The sequence below is a fragment of the Rhincodon typus genome, chromosome 1 (assembly GCF_021869965.1).
Source record: "Rhincodon typus isolate 14 chromosome 1, sRhiTyp1.1, whole genome shotgun sequence".
NCBI lineage: Eukaryota > Metazoa > Chordata > Chondrichthyes > Orectolobiformes > Rhincodontidae > Rhincodon > Rhincodon typus.
The window spans coordinates 33702267-33725894 of NC_063332.1; the positions used below are offsets into that span (position 1 = coordinate 33702267).

Below are 23628 nucleotides of genomic sequence, written 5' to 3' on the forward strand. Positions count from 1 at the left end.
AACTAGGTTACCTTAGAGTGAAGAGTTAGTCACAGGCCAGAAGTACTGGGATAAAATCCCAAAAAGAGATTACTGAAAGCAGAGTATGTTTAAGCAGGTGGGCAACAGTTTCAAGAAGAAACTATCTACAGTTCCATGCTAAAAGTTAAGTTACAAGTGGTTTAATACTAATGTGTTAGATACAGGAGCTCCACTATGAATACTGTACAAGTAGTGTTTTGTGTACTGGGCTAGGAGTGTGCTTTCGGACGATACTAAAGATGTTTTGCTTTGTTTCATTTCAATTTATAATGGAGTGCTTTGGGATTAATGAGATTATACTTTTACTGCCTTTAAAAATCTTTTACTTTGCACAAGTAAATGGTCTAATTTATTCTATTTTATTCTTATTTCTTTTGTTAATAAACTTCTGTTCTATTGTTAAAACAAGATGTGCAGCATTGCATACTTATGGCATCAGTAAGAACAACTTTGTTAAAATCAAAGCAAATCAACATATGATCTATCAAGCCAAATTCCTCTCTGGAATCTGACTTGTCCAGTAAGAACAATCAGCTGGATTCATAACATTATGCTTTCACATATCCTATCGGTAATTTCGGAGTACATGGCCTCAAACATTTAAGTGCCACATGATCGCTGTGTTAACAATTTAAAGGCTCTTTTACATTCACAATAGTGAAATGCTACCCAATCTTACTTTGGCCAAATATATTGAATACAGCAAGCTTATGTTGTGATAAAAGCAAAACACTACAGATGCTGGAAATCCAAATAAAAATACTAAGTGTTAGAAAAATTCAGCAGGTCTGACAATGCTACAATCTCTCTGGTTTAATACGAATATTGTTATCATAAAAAACCTAAATACTTAACATTTCCCTCCTACTCCTTGATCAGGTGTTTACCAATCAGTGACATCTCGCTCCTCAGTCACTGAATCTGGCTCCAACTTACCCCACATGGACTCCAGCTAAAGTTCCATGCATTGGATTTCAAATCCACTATCCACCAGGTCTCCCTGCTACATATAACATTCTTGGACTGCTGTTCTTCACAGTATCATGACATTCATTCTCAGTGCCAACTGCTGACCTGATCAGCAACAACTCACCCCATCTCAAAGGTCTCCTAGTCTCAGTTTCATTTCATTATTCATCTTAATAAACATTTCTTAACAAAAAAAAAACTTGTTCTCTTCCTTCCAGGTAATAAGGAACTCAAGCTCCAACAACATACGGGTAACAATGCCCTTAGGATCCTTCCTCCCATCCTCTTCCTTCTTACCCTGTCCCATTTTTCTAATCTCAACTCTTGCTGCATATTCAGTATACCCGCTGTCCTTTCCCCCTCAGATGCTGAACCATTTGTGTCTATCAAAAGACTCTTATCTTCTTACCCCACAACCTCAATGAATTTCAGTCTTGGCATGACATTGAACTCTTCTCCCATCAATTTTGCCTCTGTGCCCTCTTCTTTGAAACAATCCTTCCACTGATCAGTGGATCCTTGCACCCTTCTCCAATAATTTCCAATCCACCTAAACCCTATCTCTGACCAATTGTTTGCTCTTAATCTTTCAAGGAAACCTTTATACCTAATACCTTAAAATATATATGACAGTAGGTCTCATCTGTCATAGAAACAGGCTCGAGGGGCTGAATAGCCTACTCCTACTTCTATTGCTATGATCTTATCTGTACAACATCAAACCTTTGGGTGTACTTCTTAATACTAGAGCACAGTAGAAGCTTAAACAACTGAAACTTGGTTGGAAGTGCTACCCCAGGCCTCACATGGAAAGTTTATGCCTTTCTTGTCTAGATTCCCCTGCCTATTCCATTGTAACAAAGCTCTAATCTTCTGGTTCTTTTGCCACATACCTCAGGTCTGGTGGGATTGTGTCTGGATGGTCAACTTCCTCCTGCTCTCAGGTAATTTTTGTTTTAGTTGGAAGCTCAACAGCAACCACATTGCTAAAAGAGACTGCTTTTCTTGTCAGGCCCAGATTCTAATTGGCCCACTTTCAAAACAGAGTTTAAATTTACACTTCAAACTCAAACCAGTACACTTGTAGTCTAACAATACCTTAAGCACTATTTATTTTCAGTAATAGGAAAACTGCTCCCAAATTAAACAAAAATAAAATAACCTAATATCATACCTTAATGGTGATCCATGGTTCATTTTACAAGCAACCTTATTAATGTTACAAAATCCTCTTTTGCTTTGAGTGCAAATGACAAGCACAAACACGTTAAGTCAATAATGTAAATGCTTCACTCATTGAGGAAGTGGAATAGGTTACTGACCTGACAGCCCTGCATGTTTGAGTCCCTCCCAAATGGGAATGATGCTCTCTCTGCTTTGCCTGCAAAACAAAGACATTTGTATCAGATTATCTGCAGGATAACAGATGCGATTGTCAGAACCAGCACTGCAACTTACTCTCAACACGGCCATCACTTGTACTGGGTGAAATCTATTTATAAAAAAGGTAATCTAATTTAATGTGTCTCTCTTTAAACAAACAGCACCAATGTGCAACTTGGAACATAACCTCCTTTTGATCATAAATTTTTGCCCTAATATCTCTCTTACGTTGATACTTCTGATACAGTGGGGGTTTTTTATTGCCAATCCCAATGCTCAGTAATCTGGGAAAGGGCAGAAGGGAACTGGGCCTCATCCATACACAGAACATATCAGATGCCCTTGGACTAATGAAGTAGCGCACGATGCATTCAAAAGGAAAGGTTATGTTTATTTGGGAGTTGCCCGGAAGTGTCTTAAAAGTGACATACTTAACTTGCTCAATCCTTCAACCAACATCCTGTTTTTTTGAAAAGAAGATAATTTAATATTTAAAAGACAAATTATATTTTGAAATGTCATTTTCACTGTGGCAGCGTATTCAGCAGTTAAAGGTCTTTTAATTATGTTCTTCTATAATATCCATGCAAATGCATTTCCAGGAATCACAGGATATCAAGAGCAAGAGCCCTTACTGTGGCTTCCCCTGACACTAGGGTAAAGAGCCTTATTGTGCAATCCTACTACTGCTCCAACCAACTTTGGAAAACAGGGCATGGCAAACCTGGTAAGTATAGCTCAGTTTCACAATGTTTAGCGCTATGACTGTATGAGTTAACTAGAAAATTCCAGTCAAGTCTACTTTGAGGTGCAGACGTCAACTCAAGAACAGTACGATGGCTATACTGAATCACAACAATAAAAGTCAGCAATAAAATAGGTGACAGTCATTCATTCACTGGTTCACATCTCAGGGCAATCCCCTGACCAGTCAAAGTCTACCTGCCAGGTTTGAAATTTAGACAGAATCTGGTTGTTAATTCATCGGTGCATTCTCCACGGCAACATCTCTGCCAATCAGAGTCCACATACCAACCAATCAGTACTCGCCTTTCAGTACAAATTTGATTTGTATTGAATTGGTATTCTTGCAAAATGTCCCGATGAGTGCATGACAAAAAGGCTCGACAAAATGTTGCTCTTTTCAGCAAGACTCAAAGATCTACATTTCAAGGTACGTTAATATATGAAGTTTAGCCAGGTTGATGGCACTATATGGAAGAGGAGGCAGATGAACCTTGTGCAAAGACTTTCTATCAACTAGTTACAATTGCCTTTGTATACAGCTTTTCCGGCCTGCAGTCAGCAGGGAAAAGGTAAGAGCAAAATAGAATAAAGCATAAATGAGTGAAAAGCAAAAGATACAACTATCAACTCATCATTGGTGAGAGGGTTACGCCATCAAATATGCATTGAAAAAGATCCATAACCCCATGGAAATATACTTTTCCATGCTTTTGTGGTGACTTGCATACTTTACTAATACTTTCTCCTACCAGGCTTGTTTATCCAATGGAAGAGTACAATAGAATACATATGCAATGTATAAACTTAATTACAGCTTGAACGATTTTGAAAATTACTCACTGACACAGGTGGTATAACAGCAAAATCAATGAGATTAAGAGACATAAAATTGGTAGGAAAAGATGCTTAACAAACATGTCATATAGCACCGCCAATACTTTTTTGAAATGTCTCCAGGCTTCCCAAAGGACGGTTATAAAAGAAAAAAAACAATACTGAGCCTCATAAGGAGATATTAGGGCAGATGACCAAAGATTGCTAAGAAGTAGGTTTTAAGGTGATTCTTAATGGAAAAAAGATAGGTAGAGACAGAGGGATTCAAGAAAGAAATTCCAAAGCTTGAGACCCAGGCCGTTTAAAGCATGGCCAGCAATGGCCAGTAAAAATGATTAAAATTGGGAATGTCCAAAACGCCAGAGTTAGAGAAGACATTTCTGAGGGACTGGAACACAACACAGGCCATTCAGCATCTCAAGCCTGCTTTGCCATCGAATTCGATCAAACCTGTTCATCCATGTTAATGCCTTTTCCCCCACACCATCACCGCATCCCTTTATACCATTGATATTTAGAAACTGGCGTCAGGCATAACTTTAAAAGCACTGAATGACTGAAATTCTGTACTCATGTGAAAATTCAAACATTCCCAACCCTGAGTAAAATGTCTCATCTTGGTTCCCTTTATTTTAAAATTGTGTTTTTTCGGTTTTAGACTGCCAAACCATCTCACCTACATCTGCCCTGCCAAAACCCTTAATTTGTGAGTTTCAAGAAGAATTAACTCTCACCCTTTGTAATTTTGGAGAATACAGGCCCAGTTTTCAAAATCCTCACACGCCAGTCCTGCCATCCTGGAATAAGTCTGGTGTTGCACTTGCTCTATGGCAATAATATCCTTCCTAAGGTAAGTGGACAAAACTGCACAGTACTTCAGGAGCTGTCTAACTGAGGTGCCATTGAAGCAAGATTTTGCTGCTGTTATACTCAAATCCTCTTGTGACAATGACCAAGAGACCATTAACCTTCCTAATTGCCTGCTGCACCCGCATGTTAGCCTTCAGTGACTTAGTGACAAGGACACCTAGGTCCCTTTGTACATCTACATATTCTAACTTCTCACCAGTGAAGAAATACTTTGTACATCTGTTGTTTGTACCAAAGCAGATAACCTCACCATTTTCCACATTATATTCCATCTGCCATGTTCTAAACATTTACCAAGTCCGCACAAATCCTCTTGAAGCCGCAATGCATCTTCACCACAGCACATATGCCCAAAAACTTGTGGCATATCAAATTTGGAAGTATTAAATTTTGTTCCCACATCCAACCATTGATATATATTGTGAATAGATGGGGCGCACGTACTGATCTTTGCAATGCCTCACTACTCACACCCTGTCAATGCGAGAACAGCCCTTTTATTCTTACACTTTGACTAACAGACTGAAAACAATCATTAATCAATGGTAACACTTCCACAAAATTGTAACACATGGGTAGCACATAATGAATCTCCTGTGGGGGACTTTATCAAAAGGCTTTTGAAAATCTAAATATACTACATCTATTTTGCCAATTTTATTTTGGTGACACGCTCAAAGAATTTCAACAAGTTCACCAAATGCAATTTCCTCATTCACAAATCCATGCTGACTATGCCCAATCAGATTCAAGTGTTAATTTATCACGTGCTTTATAATATTGTGGAAATGTCCGACTACTTATGCCTGTCTGTAAACTGTCTGCTGTTCACAGTTTCTGTCGTAAATTGGAAGGTAGTAACTGCCATCTTCCTAACTGCAGACACCATTCTAGAATCTGATTTTGAAAGATGATCACTAACCTACCCACTATTTTCAGTTACGGCAGTCAACATTGTAGGATGTTGAATGCCAGGTTTCAGGGACTTATCAGCCTTTAGACCCATTAATTTCACCATCAAGACCTCTTTACTAAAAAAAATTTCCTTCAATTCCTCATTCCATAGTTTCTTGGATCCTGAATTCTCGGAGATTTCCTGCAGCTTCTTTAGCGGAGAAAGACAAACAGTAATTATTTAGCTTCTCTGCCATTTATCGATACCCCATTACATATTCTCCTGACTCAGCCTGTAATGAACCCACATTTGCTTGGCCAAACATTTCATTTTTCGGCACTTATAGAAGCTTTTACTGTCTATTTTTATGTTTATTTGCTAATTTACTATCATATTCTATTCTCACTTTATTTATCAGTTTCTTAGTCTTCCTTTGGCATTTTATAAAATCCTCCTAAACCTCAGGTTTAGCACTTTTCCTAACAAATTTTCTTTTAAGCATTTAAACCTTTTCTTTTAACATTATACAATCCTTAACACGCTTTGATAGCCACAGTTATATGACTTTGTTGTTTTTCTTCGCAGCTTGAGGAAATGTATGGTTAGCATAAATGACCTAATAATTCTTTCAAAAACTCTCCATTGCCTATGTACTCTCATACATTTTAATGCATTGTCCCAATCCAACTCAGCCAGCTTGCCCTTTATACCCGAATAATTTCCTTCATTCAAATTTAACAACTTGGATACAGTTTTAACTGATTTAGTTTCAAACAATGTAAAATTCTATTATTGTATGGTCAATCATCCCTAAAGATTCTTCTACAAAATTAGTCAACTTTCATTACATCATGCTGGATCAAATGTTGTACTCCATTCATCAGCATACTTCTTTTGAAAATTATACTTAACCAAGTCTCCTTTGAAAACACCTCCTAAAGCTGCAATCTCTATCACCTGGAAGGTCAGGGGCAGCAGATACTTGGGAGCACCAGACCCTGCAAATTCCCCTCCAAGCCACATATCATCCTGACTTGGAACTATTGTCTTTCCTTCATTATTGCTGTGTCAAAATCCTGGAATTCCATTCTGAAAAGTAGTGAGTTTACCTTTCCTTTGTGGACTGCAGGGATTCAAGAAGGTGGCTCACCACCACCTTTTCAAGGGTAATTGGGATGTGCAATAAATGCTGGCCCAGATAGCAACATCCAAGTACCATAAATAAATTAAAAATCTTTTTTAACCTGCTCCGGTCCAAGAAGGACTGCCTCAACTTCTCCAATTTCGACAAACTGTTCCACTGTTGCCTGTTTTCATTCATTGACACATTAGCATCAGTTCCCCAGCTACCATTTTCAGGCTCTCATACACGGCTGTGATGGGTTGGCTGGATCAACCACTAGCTTGACTTTGTATCTAAACTGAAGATGGCTTTCTGATGTATTTGCAGCATGCCAAAACATCCATAACATTATCTAAACCTGCTTTGACCATAAGCCCGTAAGAGATAGGAGTAGAAATTAGGCCATTCGGCCCATCAAGTCTGCTCCGCCATTCATCAAAGTTCCTCAACCCCATTCTTCCGCTTTCTCCCCGTAACCCTTGATCCCCTTGATAATCACGAACCTATCAGCTTATCTGCTGCTGAATTTGCCTCAAAAAGTCTATTTTAACCATTGACTTAACTAATCTAATTCTGTCCTGGTGGCTATCTTACAATCCAACATTGGTAAAATTGATGACATCTAAAGCTCCTTAGACAGCACCAATTTCTAGTCACCCATCACCTCTGCACTTACTGAATTAAACCAACTCCTGGATAGGCAATGTCTTGACTGTAGATTTGTTTAAAATCCACATTTTCAAATCACTTTTGTGCGCTCACCTTTCCTCATCCCGGTAATCCAGTCCAGATCCATAACCTATGCAGTAATCATGGGTGGCTTCAATCTACATACAGACTGGGTGAACCTGCTGTAGTGCAGCTTGAAGATGGTACATATTACTGCCACGGTCTGTCTATCATGAGAGCAAATATTTATGCTAGAGATGATTTGATTGAATTTGATAAAAGGTATTCAAAATCATAAGGGGTCTGGAGAGAGTACAGAGAGAGGGAGGAAATGTTCCAATGGTGGAAGGATTGAGAAAGAAGAGGATAATGATTTCAGGTGATTAGCAAAGTGAGCAATGACAATACGTGGAAAAATCTTTCCTTATGCAGCAAGTGGTTAGAATCTGGAAACCACTTTCTGTGGAGGCAACAGTGCTAACTACTGAGCCACTGTGCTACCCAAAGAGATTTGAATCATAATTTAAAGGGGAAAAATAGTCAAACGTTATATGGAAAAGATGGCAGGGGTGGGGGGCAGTGGAGAGAGAAGACTGAAGTTAAATGAAATAAACTGCTTTTGTGGAGAGCGAGCGCAAACATGATGAGCTAAATAACAATCTTCTGTGCTATAGCCATTCTACAAAAGCTGCAACTACAAGTTGCCAGCTACAAATTTACTGACAACACCATCATAGCAGCATGGATATCGAACAATGATGAGTCAAAATACAGGAGGGAGATAGAGAGCTGCATAATGTGGTGCAATGAGAACAATCTCTCTCTCAATGTCAGCAAACCTAAAGAACTGATCATTGACTTCAGAAAGAAAGGAGAAGAACATGCCCCCATTTACATCAACAGAACAGTGGTTGAATGGTAGACAGTGTCAAGGTCCCAGGAGTGACGGTAACTGACCACCTGTCTTGGGCCTCCCACGTAGATGCGACAGCCAAGAAGGCATAACAACGCCTCTCCTTCCTCGGGCAGCTCAGGAAATTTGGCATGTTCATAAGGTCCCTCACCAACTTCTACAGACACCATTGAAAGCAAGCTGTCCGGGTGCATAACAGCCCGGTCTGGCAACTGCTCTGCCCAGGAACGTAAGAAACTACAGGAGGTGGTGTGCACAGCTCAAACGATCATGGAAGCCAACCTTCCATCCAAGACACCACTTACGTGACTCCCTGTTGTGGAGAAGCTGCCAACATCATCAAAGACACATCGCACCCTGGTAATGGCCTCCTACAACCTGTTCCATCAGGCAGAAGATTCAGAAGCCTTAACACACATACTAGCAGGTTCAGGGACAGCCTTTTCTCAGCTGTTATTAGACTGATGAATGGACTCTCTGGCCTCAAATAATGCTGTTCTTACTAATGTTGATCTTGCCTAGCACATGTCCTGCGCAATGTAACCTGTATGCCCCTACGTCTTTTTGATCTGTACATCCTTGCCTACTCTGATCTGCTTGTAAACAAAGCTTTTCCCTGTACTTTGGTACACATGACAATAAATCAATCAACTCAAGGTTGAACCATTACAATACCACAACTACTAAAACAACAGAATGTGATTTCTGAAATTCAGCAGAACTATAAACAACTGAATTATGACCTTGTAACTCCTGCCACCACATCCATTATTTTATACTATGTATATTAGCAGCTATTTTAAAGTGGAAAACTGAATCTGCCACTCCTACTGTTATAATACTGTTGTGGAGGTGAGTGAGTGCTGTGAGGAGTACATCAATGACAGTTTGTAGCAGTGCTGTGGCGACATTCACTGATGTATAGAGTGGCGTACTGTGTTCCAGGAAAACCACCAAGATCCACTGGAAAGTTGCAACAAGTGAAAACAAAAACGTGAATGGCACAGAATGGAAATCCCAAATAAAAAACAGAAAATGCTCAAGCAGACCTGTCTACATCAGGAAGATGACAATTGGTCATTATTCAATGTAGAAAACTTCATTTCGGCTAAAAGATTCCCAACTGAAATAGAACCACGAACAAAAACAGAAGTTGCTGGAAAAGCTCAGCAGGCCTGGCAGCATCTGTGAAGAAAATATCAAAGTTAACTTTTCAGGTCCGGTGTCCCTTCCTCAGAACGGAAGGAGTTCTGAGGAAGGGACACCGGACCCGAAACGTTAACTCTGACTTTCTCTTTACAGATGCTGCCAGACCTCCTGAGCTTTTCCAGCAACTTCTGTTTTTGTTCCTGATTTACAGCATCTGCAGTTCTTTCGGTTTTTGAAATAGAACCACCCTCAGTTGCTCACTGGGCTCCTGAGCACTTTTACAATTTGTTTCTTAGCATAGGAGGTGCTTTCTTTTCTTTTAAAAAAAGAAGATTACTTATTGGCTAGCACTGAATGTACAATTTTCACTGATGTATATGTACTAAGAGAAAGAGACCAGCATAAATAAGAATTTAAAAGAAAATGTGCCTTGGCTTGCTCTGAAACAAAAACACCTTAAAAGTAAAACTTTTCTTTTGATGTAACTATGGCATAACGTTGAGAAGAAATGAGTGTTCTTCTCTTGCTTATTGAAACCAGAAAATCCACAAAGTGCTTTAAATCTGCAAATGGCATCATAGAACAAGATAACGCCCACTAAAAATGAGAACTGCCGAATTAATGGTGCACTGTGCCAGTCATTATATCTTACTTGTTTCATTTGGGTAACTCGATGCGGTTAATGGAGCCATAACTAACACTGATGTAGATTGTAACATAATGAAATAACGTATCAAACAACCAGACAGTTAAATGGCAAATAAATGTAAAGATACATAAATGTGAGGTGACGACACACCTTAGAAAAAAGAAACTGAATGAGGTTCAAAAAGCAAAGGGACCCAAGTATACAAGTGAATAATTCATTAAAAACAACACTGCAGTCAGTAAGGCAATTGAAAATGCTGACAAAGCGGAGGATTTCTCTCTGTGGTAAACAGTTCAAAAGTGGAGAATATTTGTTAAATTGGTGTAGACCAAAACCAAATGTCCAAGTCTGTGAGTTGCAGTTTGCTGATAACAAGGCACTGATATCCAATACCAAGCATCTCTTGCAATAGTTTGTAGATCGGCTCCACAGGACTGCAAGACATTGGGACTGGCAATCAACATCAAGAAAGCTCAAGTTATGCCCCAGGATGTACAGACTCTACCTTCCATCAACACCATCATCAACAACAGCTTCACATACTTAGGATCAATAATTATCAACAGCCTGTTGCTCAATGACAAAAATAATCACCAGGTCTGCTATGACCATAGCCCTCTTGTCACTCTTGAGAAACTGAGCATGGACCAACAGCAAACTAACTAACAAACCTGGTATGTACTCAAGTGAGACAAAAAAGCAGCTGAACTGCTTCCACATTTGGTGCCTCAGAGAACATTGAGTGTCTCCCGAGAAGATAAAATTCTGAATTTGGGATATACATCACAGCACAGGGATTCATGGGACAGAGTTGAAGTATTCTCAGCAATCTTCAGCCAGAAGTGCTGAGTGGATGATCCATCTCAACCTCCTTCAGCATCAGAGCTACCAGCCTTCAGCCAATTTGATTCACTCCTCATGATATCAAGAAATTTGAATTCAATAAAAAAATCTGGAATTAAGAATCTAATGATGACCATAAATCCATTGTCAATTGTCAGAAAAACCCACCTGGTTCAATAATGTCCTTTAGTGAAGGAAACTCCTGGTCTGGCCTACATGTGACTCTGGACCCAGAGCAATGTGGTTGACTCTGAACTGCTCTCTGGGCAATTAGGGATGGGCAATAAATGCTGCCTAGCCAGCGATACCCTCATCCCATTCATGAATAAATGTTTAAACCAATCATTGGAGGTGCTGTGTAGTGTAAAGGCTATGGGACCCTGGCAACATTCAGGCAATAGTACTGAAGACTGTCCTCCAGAAACTTACCGCTCCCCTAGCCAACCTCTTGCAGTACAGTTACAACACTGGTATCTACCCAACAATGTGGATAACTGCCCAGATATTCCTGCACATAAAAAGCAGGATAAATCCAACCAGGCCAACTACCACCCTATCTCTCCACTGTCAGTAAAGTGATGGAAGGTGTCATCAACAGTGCTAATCAAGCAGCACCTGTTCAGCAATGACCTGCTCAGTGACGCCCAGTTTGGGTTCCGTCGGGACCACTCAGCTCCTGACCTCATTACAATCTTGATTCAAACATGGACAAAAAACCTGGATTTCCAGAAGGTGAGGCGAAGGTGTCTACCATTGACCACAAAGGCAACGAGAGTGAAGCATAACACTAGTCCAGCCTAGTTAGGTCGAATGGCCTGTTTCTGGGCTGATTGTGTCATTCTATGTTCAAATGCAGAGAAGTTGACTGAATTTTCCTTGCCCGCAAGTGTGCTACCTGGAGGCAAGACATGATCAAAACCAAAACTTTAAGAGCATATTAGAAACTAAATGAAAGAAATACTTCAAATGTCAGGATATTAATTAAACAGTGATAATAATTAGGACATATCAATTTTCTTAAGCAGATGCAAAGTAATCAAAAGAACACAGCACTCTGATCCTTTATGTACCAAATGGAAAAGATGTGATCAAACAAGTCAGTACCAGAGTTTTCAAAGAAAGCATGAGAGGTGGGGCAGTGCAGGCTCTTGTGTTCCTTTTCATTTGTATGCTAGCCTTTAGAGAAATCAACTGCAGATACAGAGTCAGTATTAACATGAATACTGATGTCATCCAACTCTGTCTCTCCATCATTTCTCTCAATATATACTATCAAATTATTTGTCTGATGTCCAGTTTTGGATGACTCACAATTTCCTCCAGTTAAACTTTGGGAAGGTCAACGTTCTCTTCTTCCACCATAAATTTCATTTTCTTATTAGCAACTACATCTTTCTCCCTCTCTCGTCACTGTCTCTATCTGAGGCAAACTATTAGAAATCTCTGTACTGTATTCGAGCTTCCAAATCAAAACCATATCACAAAGAGTGTCCAATTCCAACCTCTTGTGACATCCCATTCTTTGCCAATCCTCAGCCAATCTGTGCCAAAATACTCATTCATCCATGGCTACCTCCAGTCTCAGTAATTCAAATACCGACCTCACCGAACTCTTATTCTCCATCATCTGTAAACATCAGCTCATCTATGACTTTGCTGCCAATGTCCTAACCTGAATCAAGTTCAGCTCACCAATTATTCCCATTGTTGATGGTCTATTTTGGTCTCCAAGTACCGAATGCTTTTAAATGGTTGGATCCCGTCGCAACTTTGCTCCACTGAAGTTCCGTAAAGGCTCCAAACACTCCTTGCCTCTGACTCTGAATTTTCGTACAAACCTAGCATGTAGACCGTGTCCAGTCTCCCTCAGCTCCCAATCCGTCACCACCAGCAGACATGTCTTTAATCATCTAGGTCCCATTCTTATCAGAGATAGCTATAAACTAGCCTCATTTAAAACATATTTTCCTTACAGGATCCACCAAAGCGTTGTTTGCAATCTGACAGTTTAAACATGATCATGTCATTCCTTTCAAACGTTTCTTTTAATTTACTGCTGTTCGCTTAGATCCTCATCGGGTCGAAAATTTAAGCAATTTGTTTAAATCATATGTTTGCAAGTTAAAACTGGAAGAAATATCACCAAAGATATTTTTGAAAGATGTTGTGAACTTGCTATACAAGAACTGATGCCCTGAGCAAAAAGAAAAACTAGTAATTACATGCTAATTGTTGTCGAGTAGTTTTAATGGTACTGTTGATCTATTCAGATACCCCACAAACAATAACAGTATTGGGTAGAAAAAAAATCAGAAACAAAGTTGTGATGTACAAAGTAAGTGACTTTACAATGGTCACAATCTGTCAAACAAGACAATTAAGCCAGGTCCATGAAATTGCTCTGAATTACTGACTTCTATCACATGCAATAGGAAATGTTCCTAGGCCAGACAGATCCAACGTTGACTTATTGTTAGCACAAAATGGCTTCCTTCTATGCTAAAACTGCAGTGGACTATTGTGTACTTGCATAATCCTCTAAGAGTCAAAATGTAAAGTTCTATCAGGAGGTATGTTGTGCCATGTAGTTCATAATTTATCTTTTGTTATTAAATATTGTTCCAATAAGGCTCCAAGATTTAGCTGTTTTCAGATTGAGGTTAAATTAAAAGTTACAAACATTCCTGTTCTGGTAATTCCCTTTTCCAGGATTTCTGTTCACATTACTTACTTTGATTTTTTAAGCATATTTATAAGCAGGACTGGGTAATAGGAAAAGGAGATGCGTGATTCTAACAAAACAAATTGTTGGAGAACCTCAGCAAGTGCAGTAGCATCTGTGGAGAGAAAGGAAAGTTAACGTTTGAGTCCAGTGACTTTCCGTCAGAACCAGCAGTGGCTAGAAAAAATGCAGTATATGTGCTGATGACAGGTAAGGGTAGGGTAGGGGGCTGATGGTGAAAAGACAAGGGTGTAAGTAATAGGTGGACATGGAGCCCAGAGGGGGGGGGAGAGAAAGAGAAAGAGAGAGAGAGAGATAGGCAGACAGAAAGACAGATAATGGTAAACCATGGAGAGAAAGAAGCTGATAACGGGGACCATAAGTAGGTGCAAATGGATTGGCTATGCTGAAAGCAGCTCATGTGAAAGGGCCTGTGTGTGGGGGTGTGTAAAGGTCACGGGAGAAGGTCAGGCTCTAGAATTATTGTACTTGATGTCGAGTCCTGAAGGCTGCAGGATCCCCAAACAGAAAATGAGATGCTGTTCTTCCAGCTTGCGTTAAGCCTTGCTGCAGCACTTAGACAAACCCAAGACAGAAATATTGGCCAGAGAACATGACGATGTGCTGAAGTGGCAGGTAGCTCAGGACCATTTTTGCAGACAGAACGTAGGTGGTCCACTAAGCAGTCACCCAGTCTGCAATGTGTCTCCCCATTGTAGAGGAGACCACATTTATGAGCAGCGATTAGATTGAGCAAAGTGCAAATAAATTACTTCACCTGGAAGGTGTATCTGGGGCCTTGGATACTGAGGAGGGAGGAAGTAAACAAGCAGATGTTACACCTTCTTCCATTACATAGGAAGGTGGGGGTATGGGGAGGTATTGGGAGGGGAAGACGAGTGAACGAGGGTGTCCCAGAGGGAGCAATTCCTGCAGAATGCAACAAGAGAGGGCAGGGGAATGTGTGTCTGGTGGTGGCATCCCGCTGGTGGTAGAGGAAATGACAGCTTATAATCCTTTGGATGTGAACCCTGGTGGGGTGGTAAATGAGGACCAGGGGAACACTATCAGTGTTGTCAGAAGGAAGAAATAGGTGAGGGCAGGTGCAGAAAATGGGTCGAACATGGTCAAGATTCCTGTAAACTACAGTGGCACGGAATCCTCAGTTGTGGAAAAAGGTGGACATTTCTTAGGCACCAGTGCAGAAGGTAGCAAAATGGATGATGCATTACTCCATCGACACAGAGGCATTACAGAATTATATTAGAGCTATGATTAGACCAAATGGTGTTCAGTGGTTTCACTGACCTGTATTTGAAATGTTATTTTGGTGACTGATCGATACACAAAGATTACTTAAGCCTGTGGGTGCGAAACGAGAGTTAGATATATGGAGAAGTTCCAGAAAGAGTTGAGGCCCTGAGCGCGCACATGTAGAAATCCTACGTTCTGAGATATTTTAAAATCCAGTAGAGAAAATCTGTTGTAGATTCAGAACTAGTGTCATTGTTTTACTGCCCTTAAACACATCAGACAGCTAAGATATACAGAAAGCCAGTGAATACATCAAAGACCTCCTTCCATCATAAGGTCCAAACATTTTTTTTTTGATGCTCACCTATAAACTGCACAATGTTCAGGAACACTCAGAATTTAATAAAAATATGAAAAGGGTGAAGGAGGAACTTTACACTTACGATCCAAAAGCACAATTCTTTCAAAGTGATTAACTCAATAGATGAAATCCAATAGTAGGCCAACAGTGTTAGAGAACTTTATTATTGGAAATTCAGAGGAACAGACAGATCTAGGGCAGGACAGGTTAATAGCGTTATTAAGGTGGCATATAGGACGCTTGTCTTCATCAGTTGAGGCATAGATTATATGAGCAGGGAGGTTATGTTGGAGCTGTACAGAATTTTGCCCAGGCCACAGCTGGAGTACTGGGTACAGTTCTGGTCACCACACCATAGGAAGGATATGATTGCACAGGAGGGACTGCAGGGGAGAATCAGCAGGATTATGCCCAGGAGGGAGCATTTCAGCTATGAAGATAGGCTGGATAAGCTTGGGTTGTTTTCTTTGGAGCAGAGAAGGTTGGCGGTGGCCATGATAGAGGTGTGTAAGATTACGAAGGGCGTGGACAGGTTAAACAAAAAACAGCTCTTCCCTTTAATCAAAGGTTCAAGAACAAGGGAGCATAATTTTACAATGAAAGGCAGAAGGTTTAGAGAAGATCTGAGGAACTTCACCCCACCCCCAGAAAGGGCCTAGAATGCACTGGCTGCGAGGGTAGTTGAGGCAGGAAAGCTCACAAGTACTTAGATGAATATATGAAATGCCATACATTTAAGGCTATGGGCCTAGAGAGGGAAAGTGGGACTAGTGTAGATAGTCAAGTAATTTCGCAGTACAGATGTGATGGGCTGAAGGACTTCTTCTGTACTTTATGATTCTAAGTGCAATGGGATTGTTGTTTATACAAGCTAATCGTAAAGTCACAGTGAGAGCTACTTGGCAGCCCATTATGAATAAGAACATGAAAGTCAAAAGATTCACTATCAGGATGGGAAACTAAAGTTATAAGGGATGACTTCAATTACTAAGATTATTTCCACCACAGCAGAGATTTAATAGAGGTTTATAAAATCACAGAATGTTTTAATAGAATTTGAGAATAGATTGTTAATAGAATATTTCCTGTGGCTGACCAAGAAGTCGTTAATTTAAAATTGTCACTAAGTGACTGACAAGCAGGATCAAGAGTAATTTCAGATAACAAGGTGTAGAGCTGGATGAACACTGCAGGCCAAGCAGCATCAGAGGAGCAGGAAAGCTGACGTTTTTCTGAAGAAGGGTCTAGGCCCGAAACGTCAGCTTTCCTGCTCGGCCTGCAGTGTTCATCCAGCTCTACACCTTGTTATCTCAGATTCTCCAGAATCTGCAGTTTCTACTATCTCAAGAGTAATTTCTTTGTGTTAAAAGATGGAGTGCTTTGCCAAAGGAACCAGTCAAAGCAGAGTTCATAGTATTTCTTTTTAAAAGTGGAAAAGTGAATAATTAAATGAAGCAGAGGAAGATACACAGCCATGGTGACAGAGTAGTGAGATTAGTTTTGGATTACTCTGGTAAAGAACTGTATATGAAAGGCCCAAATAGTTTCCTTCTATCATTTAAACTCCTATGATTCTTCTATGAATTCTCTCACACAGCAGTGTTCACAGTAAAAGGATATAATATTTGCAAAGGCAATAACATTATAACATATAGACACAATGTATTGTTCTGCTGCTAAAATATAAACATTTGTCTTTTTTAATGCTAGGAAAATCAAACTATTTGCTCGATCAGAAAACTTTGCAATCAACTGACGAACCACTTCTCAGATACTGCTACAGCACGGCTGTTCAAAGTACAGCATACAAAAGACACTGCAACAACTCGCCAAGGTTAATACAGCAATATGTCCTTGCTGTACCACAGATTTATAGAATCCCTACAGTGTGGAAGCAGGCCATTCAGCCCATCAAGTCCACACTGACCCTCTGAAGAGTATCCCACCCAGACCAACCGAACTACCCCATCCCTGTAGCCCTGCATTTCCCATGGCTAACCCACCTGGCCTGCACATTCCTGGATACTATGGGCAATTTATCATGGCCAATCCACCTAATCTGAACATCTCTGGATTGTGGGCGGAAACTGAAGCAACTGCAGGCAACCCATGCAGACACAGGGAGAATGTGCAAATTCCCCACAGACAGTCACCCAAGGGTAGAATTGGATCTGGGTCCCGTGGCACTGTGAAGCAACAGTGCTAACCACTAAATCACCATGCCACCTGTACCAAGGGAAGCAACACTATAAGATACTATCACACACCATCCTACTCAACTATATTTGGCTGATCACCTGTAATATCCCTATGTATCACTATTCTAGGAGCATCAGTGGTGTAGGAATTGCATCTGTTCAAGAAGGCAAACTACTTTCTTCTCAAAGCAACTTAGACACAGGAACAAAGCAAAAAAAATGTAACTGATGTTAAGTAAACACTGAGGAGAGCTGATTCAAAGGTTACACACAATTGTAGCCCTTGCTTCATTCTCTCAGGCTGCATCAACAAAGTTTGCAGAGCACAATGTGTTGTGCACGTATTACTGGACATCTGAAGTACAACAGACAAAAATAATGTGTACATGCATAAGGCTTTTGCGCTGTTAATATTGAACTTCTCAGAGCACTGTTCATACTAAAGTACAGGGTTTGCCATTTGCATCATATGGTGCCAAACAGGGTGAGGTCAAAACTTTGTTACGTTAGCCACAATCCTTCATCCGTTCAGTTTGATGAAGGAAATATTGCAAGTAGTGATTGTACAGGCAGATTTCTGTTCATTTGTCATCATTCTACCACTAAAGGTTGGTTGAAAGACCAAGTAAAGCCAGAAATTCCAGCTGATGGATGAGTTCGTATAAAGCTAAGCTGCTGTGACATAGTGCCTTTGGTTCCTCGACATATGTACACATCAAATTATTGTCTTTATTTCTTTGCATTCCCCACACCCTCCATCACATGCAGCAAATTAATTTATATTAGACAATGTTGACATCTCAAGTTTGATTCCCAAATGTGCATAAATTTCAGAAAAAGCATATTTTGTAAAATAGGACTGGATTTTAGAATTAATCAAATAGGAGAATAGAATATTAACAGAGTATTTACTCTATCTTATGGCAGATAAACGGAATATTCTGAACAATGCTGGAAATGTTTTAATCTTATTTCAGAAAACATCCCATGTCTGGAAGCCTTATGTCTGTTGACAGAAACTTTTATTATGATCTATTCAATTTATTCATTTAGTGATCAAGAGAAAATTCATTTATTCAACATTTCAAAACAATGCAACATCAGAAAATGTACTATAATAAAGCCAGTATTTGAAAGACAAAAATAAATGCATGATTTTTTGGAACTCTTCACGTAGAGTTGTAAATATCAATCAAGACCATAAGGTTGTTCTGTACGTTTATAAAACTGGCCAAAACAAGGAGATCAAATAAGCTGAGCAATTTACAAAGCAGGTGCCAACAGATAGAACAGATTGTAAACAGACTTTAGGAATTTGAAAACAGATTTATATTCGATGAAAACTAAATGTTATGTTTTTGCAATGCCATCTTTATTGCTAGTTTTTTTGCATATCTCCATTGTGAACTGAAAGCATTAAAACATTTGCAAGCGGTTAACAGCATTTTTAACATTCTTACTTGAGCTGAAAAGCAAATTCTGCTGATCACCAGAACACAGTGGTGCTCAATGCATATTAGGACAGCAGAAAATAACAACATGAATTGTAGAATGCCCAAAATGTTAAGCAATTTATAAGATTTTAGAAATCTAGCTATCGCATGTTCAACCAACAATTTCTCTCTGTGCAGCACATGGCTCATACTTTTACCCTGCCGAATAAACAGGAACTGAAACCTCTGCCACAAATATTATGTAATAAGGACTGTGATGGATATACTTTTTAATCTTCCCCAATTTCATTAAAATCACACTTTGTTTTAAATTTGCCAACATTCTGTTGCATTTCAAGATCTTTTTGTATTTTGTTGCACAAAAAAAAAGATACGAGTCACCCATGGTCACGTTTATCAATGGCCAGTAAGCACTGAATTCCCCCAAATGCAGAAATGGATGATCTTGAAATTCATTTTCTATCAACATGCAGACATCAAGTAGCAACTCTAAAATAAACTGCTAGATTGAGCACTGTAAGAGCAGAGTACTCCAGTGATCATTGCTTTGGGAGATTTCGGGGTGTTGGTTAAGAACGAAGAAGGATGCTGTCGAAAAGACTAGCTCTGACACAAAAGCCATGCTGGTGGTAACTGTTCCTGTTCTCTTTCACTGATCCCCACCCACACTCCCATCCCACCTCACATCAATCAGGTGGAAGGACAGTGCTTAAATAAGTAAATAAAGGGGAGAAAAAGAATATAAGCTCTAAAGCCAATTTTTTTTTAAGAATGAATATGGATTCGAAATACTGCAAGGGTTAATTAAAAAAAACGGTTCCTGCATGTGTGGGGGAGGATAGGAGGAAAGCAGAGACATGAATCATTCTTAGTGATTCAAGTGTTTCCATGACATCAATGGGCAACCTTCCAGCACTCATGCAAAGGCAAAACCTAAAAGGTACCAAAGAGTCACTGAAGCCAGTGGGTTGTAAAGAGAGCATTTTTTTTTAGCAGAATACCGATTAAATTCATCTTATCCAAGTCACAGGGCTGCCTCAACACCATTTTCATACAACTTATATTTGGGTTAAACTGTTTCTCGCCCCTGAAAGTGCAGATGACTCAATGGGCCTTTTTCAGAAGCATCCATGTTGTTGCCAGATTTCAATGTTAACTTGTTTATAAAGCCTATTTCTTTGCCATATAATGAGAGATCATATTTTTGCTATACCCTTCTGCCACAATAACATTAACCAGAGGCTACAAATTGACTAAAATAAATGCCATTTTACCTCTGCCATTTGCCTGTTTTTGTGGTCCTGAACAGTGAAATGAAAGCATGTTAAACATGTAATTTATATCTGTACAGCACAGCAATCAATGAGTACAGATTTAAACATATATAAATCTACAGATAGGAGGTGCGATTTTTTTTTTAAAAAAAAAGCACTTTGGTCTGTTTGATTTTAATCTTTCAAAATACCAACCCTACTCTCACCCCATTATACTATCTAGCAGTTTCTTAAATGTGTGCAGGGTCCTGGCATCAACTAACATAGCTGGCAACCTATTGCAAAAGCTAATGAGCCTCTGTATGAAGCACTTCCTGCCATCTGTCCAAAACTTGTCCTTCGGAACCTTGAACCTATCCCTCCTATCCTACTGCCCCGAAAAGAACAGCTCAAGATTTACCTTGCTTATCCCACTTCTTATGCATAGTCTGCAAGATCCTGTGAGAGATGCTCTTTTGAGGCTTAATATCCGAATGTAGCTAGTTGTTCCACATAATTCATCCTTCTATCAGTCTCACTGTTCTCCTCTATACTGGCTATATGCCGTAATGGTTCCCTTATGTTGCAGTGACTAGAACTATAAGCAATTCTCCAGCTGCTGCCTGACCAGGGCCTCAGCATGATGTCTAGGGATTTGAACACAACTAATTTAGCAAAATAACCCACATTCTTGCTCAATTTGTTTACTACTGCCTTGCAATGTTTGGACATAGCATAGAAGGAGTCATCCAATACTGCTGGGTCTCCTTTAACTTCCCTCTTTCCAAGATCTATCCCATTCAGAATGCACATGTGCCTTGAGTTGTTATTTCCAATACGAAGTATGGTCTATGTTACACTTCATCTGCGACCAAGTGGGCCAAATATGAGGCATTTGCTAAAAAAAATGTTGAAACATTCAGAAAATCAATTATCATCTGTAAAGAGAAAAAAACTGTGATAATCCAAAGTTGTCTCACTTCAGGAACCATTCTCATAACTTGAAAAATTGAGAAACCAGGCAATTATAGATCAGTCAGCCTATCATTGGGAAATTACTACAGTCTATCAGTAACTGACCGCCTTGAAAATTCACAATTGATCAGAAAGATTCAGAATGGATTTCTGAAGGATGGGTCACATCTGACAAATTTGATTGAATTTTTTGAAGTGGTAACTGAGGTTGATCTCTTTTGATGTTATTTTTATGGTCTTCCAGAATATATTTGATAAAATCTCTCGTCACCATCAGAGGGAGGTGATGGACTAGTGGTATTATCACTAGACTATTAACTCGGAAACTCAGCTAATGTTTCAGCAACTGAGGTTCAAATCCTGCTGGGGCAGATGGTGAAAGAAAATATCTGAAATTAAGAATCTAATGATGATTGTGAAACAACTGCTGATTGTCAGGAATAACCCATCTGGTTCAGTAATATTACTAATCTGCCATCCCACAGTCACCAACAATGTGCGTGAATCCCAACTGCCCAGCAAGCCACTCAGTTCTATCAATAGCTACAAAGTCTTGATGGGACAGATTTCAAACAGATCTAGCAGCTCAAGGCTGGGCATCCACGCAGCGCTGTGGGCCATCAACAGCAGAATTGTACTCCAGCTAATCTGCAATTTCACTGCCCAGCACATCCCCTACTCAACCATCACCATCAAGCCAGGTGATTGGCCCTAGTTCAATGGGGAATACAGGAGGGCATGCCAGGAGCAGGACCAAGTATCACCTAGGTGAAGCTACAAAGCGTGTACCAAAATACAGTGAAAAGCTTTTGTTTATGAGCAGTACAGGCACATCACAGCAAGCAAAGGATGTACAGATCAAAAAGACTTAGAGGTATACAGGTTACATTATTTGAGGCTACAGTCCATTCAACAGTCTGATAACGGTCAGAAAGAAGCTGTTCCTGAACCTGCTTGTACATGTCTTCAGGCTTCTATATCTTCTGCCTGATGGAAGAGGTTGTAGGAGATCATTACCAGGGTGCAATGGGTTTTTGATGATATTGGCTGCCTTCCCGCGGCAGAGAGCCGTGTAAATAGAGTCCATGGATGGAGGGTTGGCTTCTGTGATGGCCTGGGCTGTGCACACCACCTTCTAAAGTTTCTTACGGTCCTGGGCAGAGCAGTTGCCATACCAGGCCATTATGCACCCAGACAGTATGCTTTCAAAGGTGCATCTGTAGAAGTTGGTGAGGGTCCTTATGGACATGCCCAATTTCCTGAGCAGCCTGAGGAAGAGGAGGCATTGTTGTGCCTTCTTGACGGTCACATTTACACGGGGAGTCCAGGACAGGTTGTCGGTTATCATCACTCCGAGGAACTTGATGCTCTTCACTCTCTCAACTTCAGTTCTATTGATGTAGACGGGGGCATGTTCTGCTCCTTTCTTTATGAAGTAAATGATCAGTTCTTTAGTTTTGCCAACGTTGAGAGAGAGATTGTTTTCATTGCACCATGTCACCAAGCCCTCTGTCTCCCTTCTGTATTTTGACTCATCATTGTTAGATATCTATCCGACCATGATGAACTTGTAGGTGGCGTTCGTTCGGAATTTGGCAACACGGTCGTAGGGAACAAAGCGATCCCACAACCAATGGATCAGATCGAAGTTCTGCAGTCCTGCCACATCCAATCATGAATAGTCGTGGACAATTAAACAACTCACTAGAGGAGGCTGCTCCATAAATATCCCCATCCTCAATGATGGAAGAGCCCAGCACATTAGTGCAAAAGATAAGGGTGAAGATAAGAAGTGTTGCGTGGATGATCCCTGTTGGCCTCCTCCAGTGGACCCCTGCATTACAGATACCTGTTTTCAGCCAATTCGATTCAATCAATGTGATATCTAGAAAAGGCTAGAGGCAATAGATACTACAAAGGCTATGGATCTTGACAAAATTCTGGCAATAGTAATGAAAACTTGTGCTCCAGAACTAATCGCTGCCCTAGTCAAGCTGTTCCAGTACAGTTACAACACTGGCATCTACCCGACAATGTGGAAAATTGCCCAGGTATGTCCCATAAAAAGCAGGACAAATCCAAACCGGCCAATAACTGCTCTATCAGTCTACTCTCAATCATCAGTAAAGTGATGGAAGGTGTCATCAAACGTAATATCAAGAAGCACCCAGTCAGCAATAACTTGCTCAGTGACGCCCAGTTTTGGGTTCTACCAGAACACTCAGCTCCTAATCTCATTACATCCTTAATTCAAGCATGAACAAAAGAGCTGAATTCCAGAGGTGAGGTGAGAGTGACAGCCCTTCACATCAAGGCTGCATTCAACCGAGTGTGGCATCAAGGAGC

At 40.1% G+C, this 23628-nt stretch overlaps 1 protein-coding gene across 8 annotated transcripts in view; it reads right to left on the reverse strand.

The window, feature by feature from the left end:
- LOC109911130 (transcription factor 4) overlaps positions 1-23628 on the reverse strand; it is a 551558-nt gene that overhangs the window by 314715 nt on the left and 213215 nt on the right. For all 8 annotated transcript variants that reach the window (XM_048596040.1, XM_048596052.1, XM_048596047.1 and 5 more), the window contains one exon: positions 2313-2371. In XM_048596040.1, the coding sequence (XP_048451997.1) occupies positions 2313-2371 (59 nt within the window). The remainder of the gene's footprint in view (positions 1-2312; positions 2372-23628) is intronic.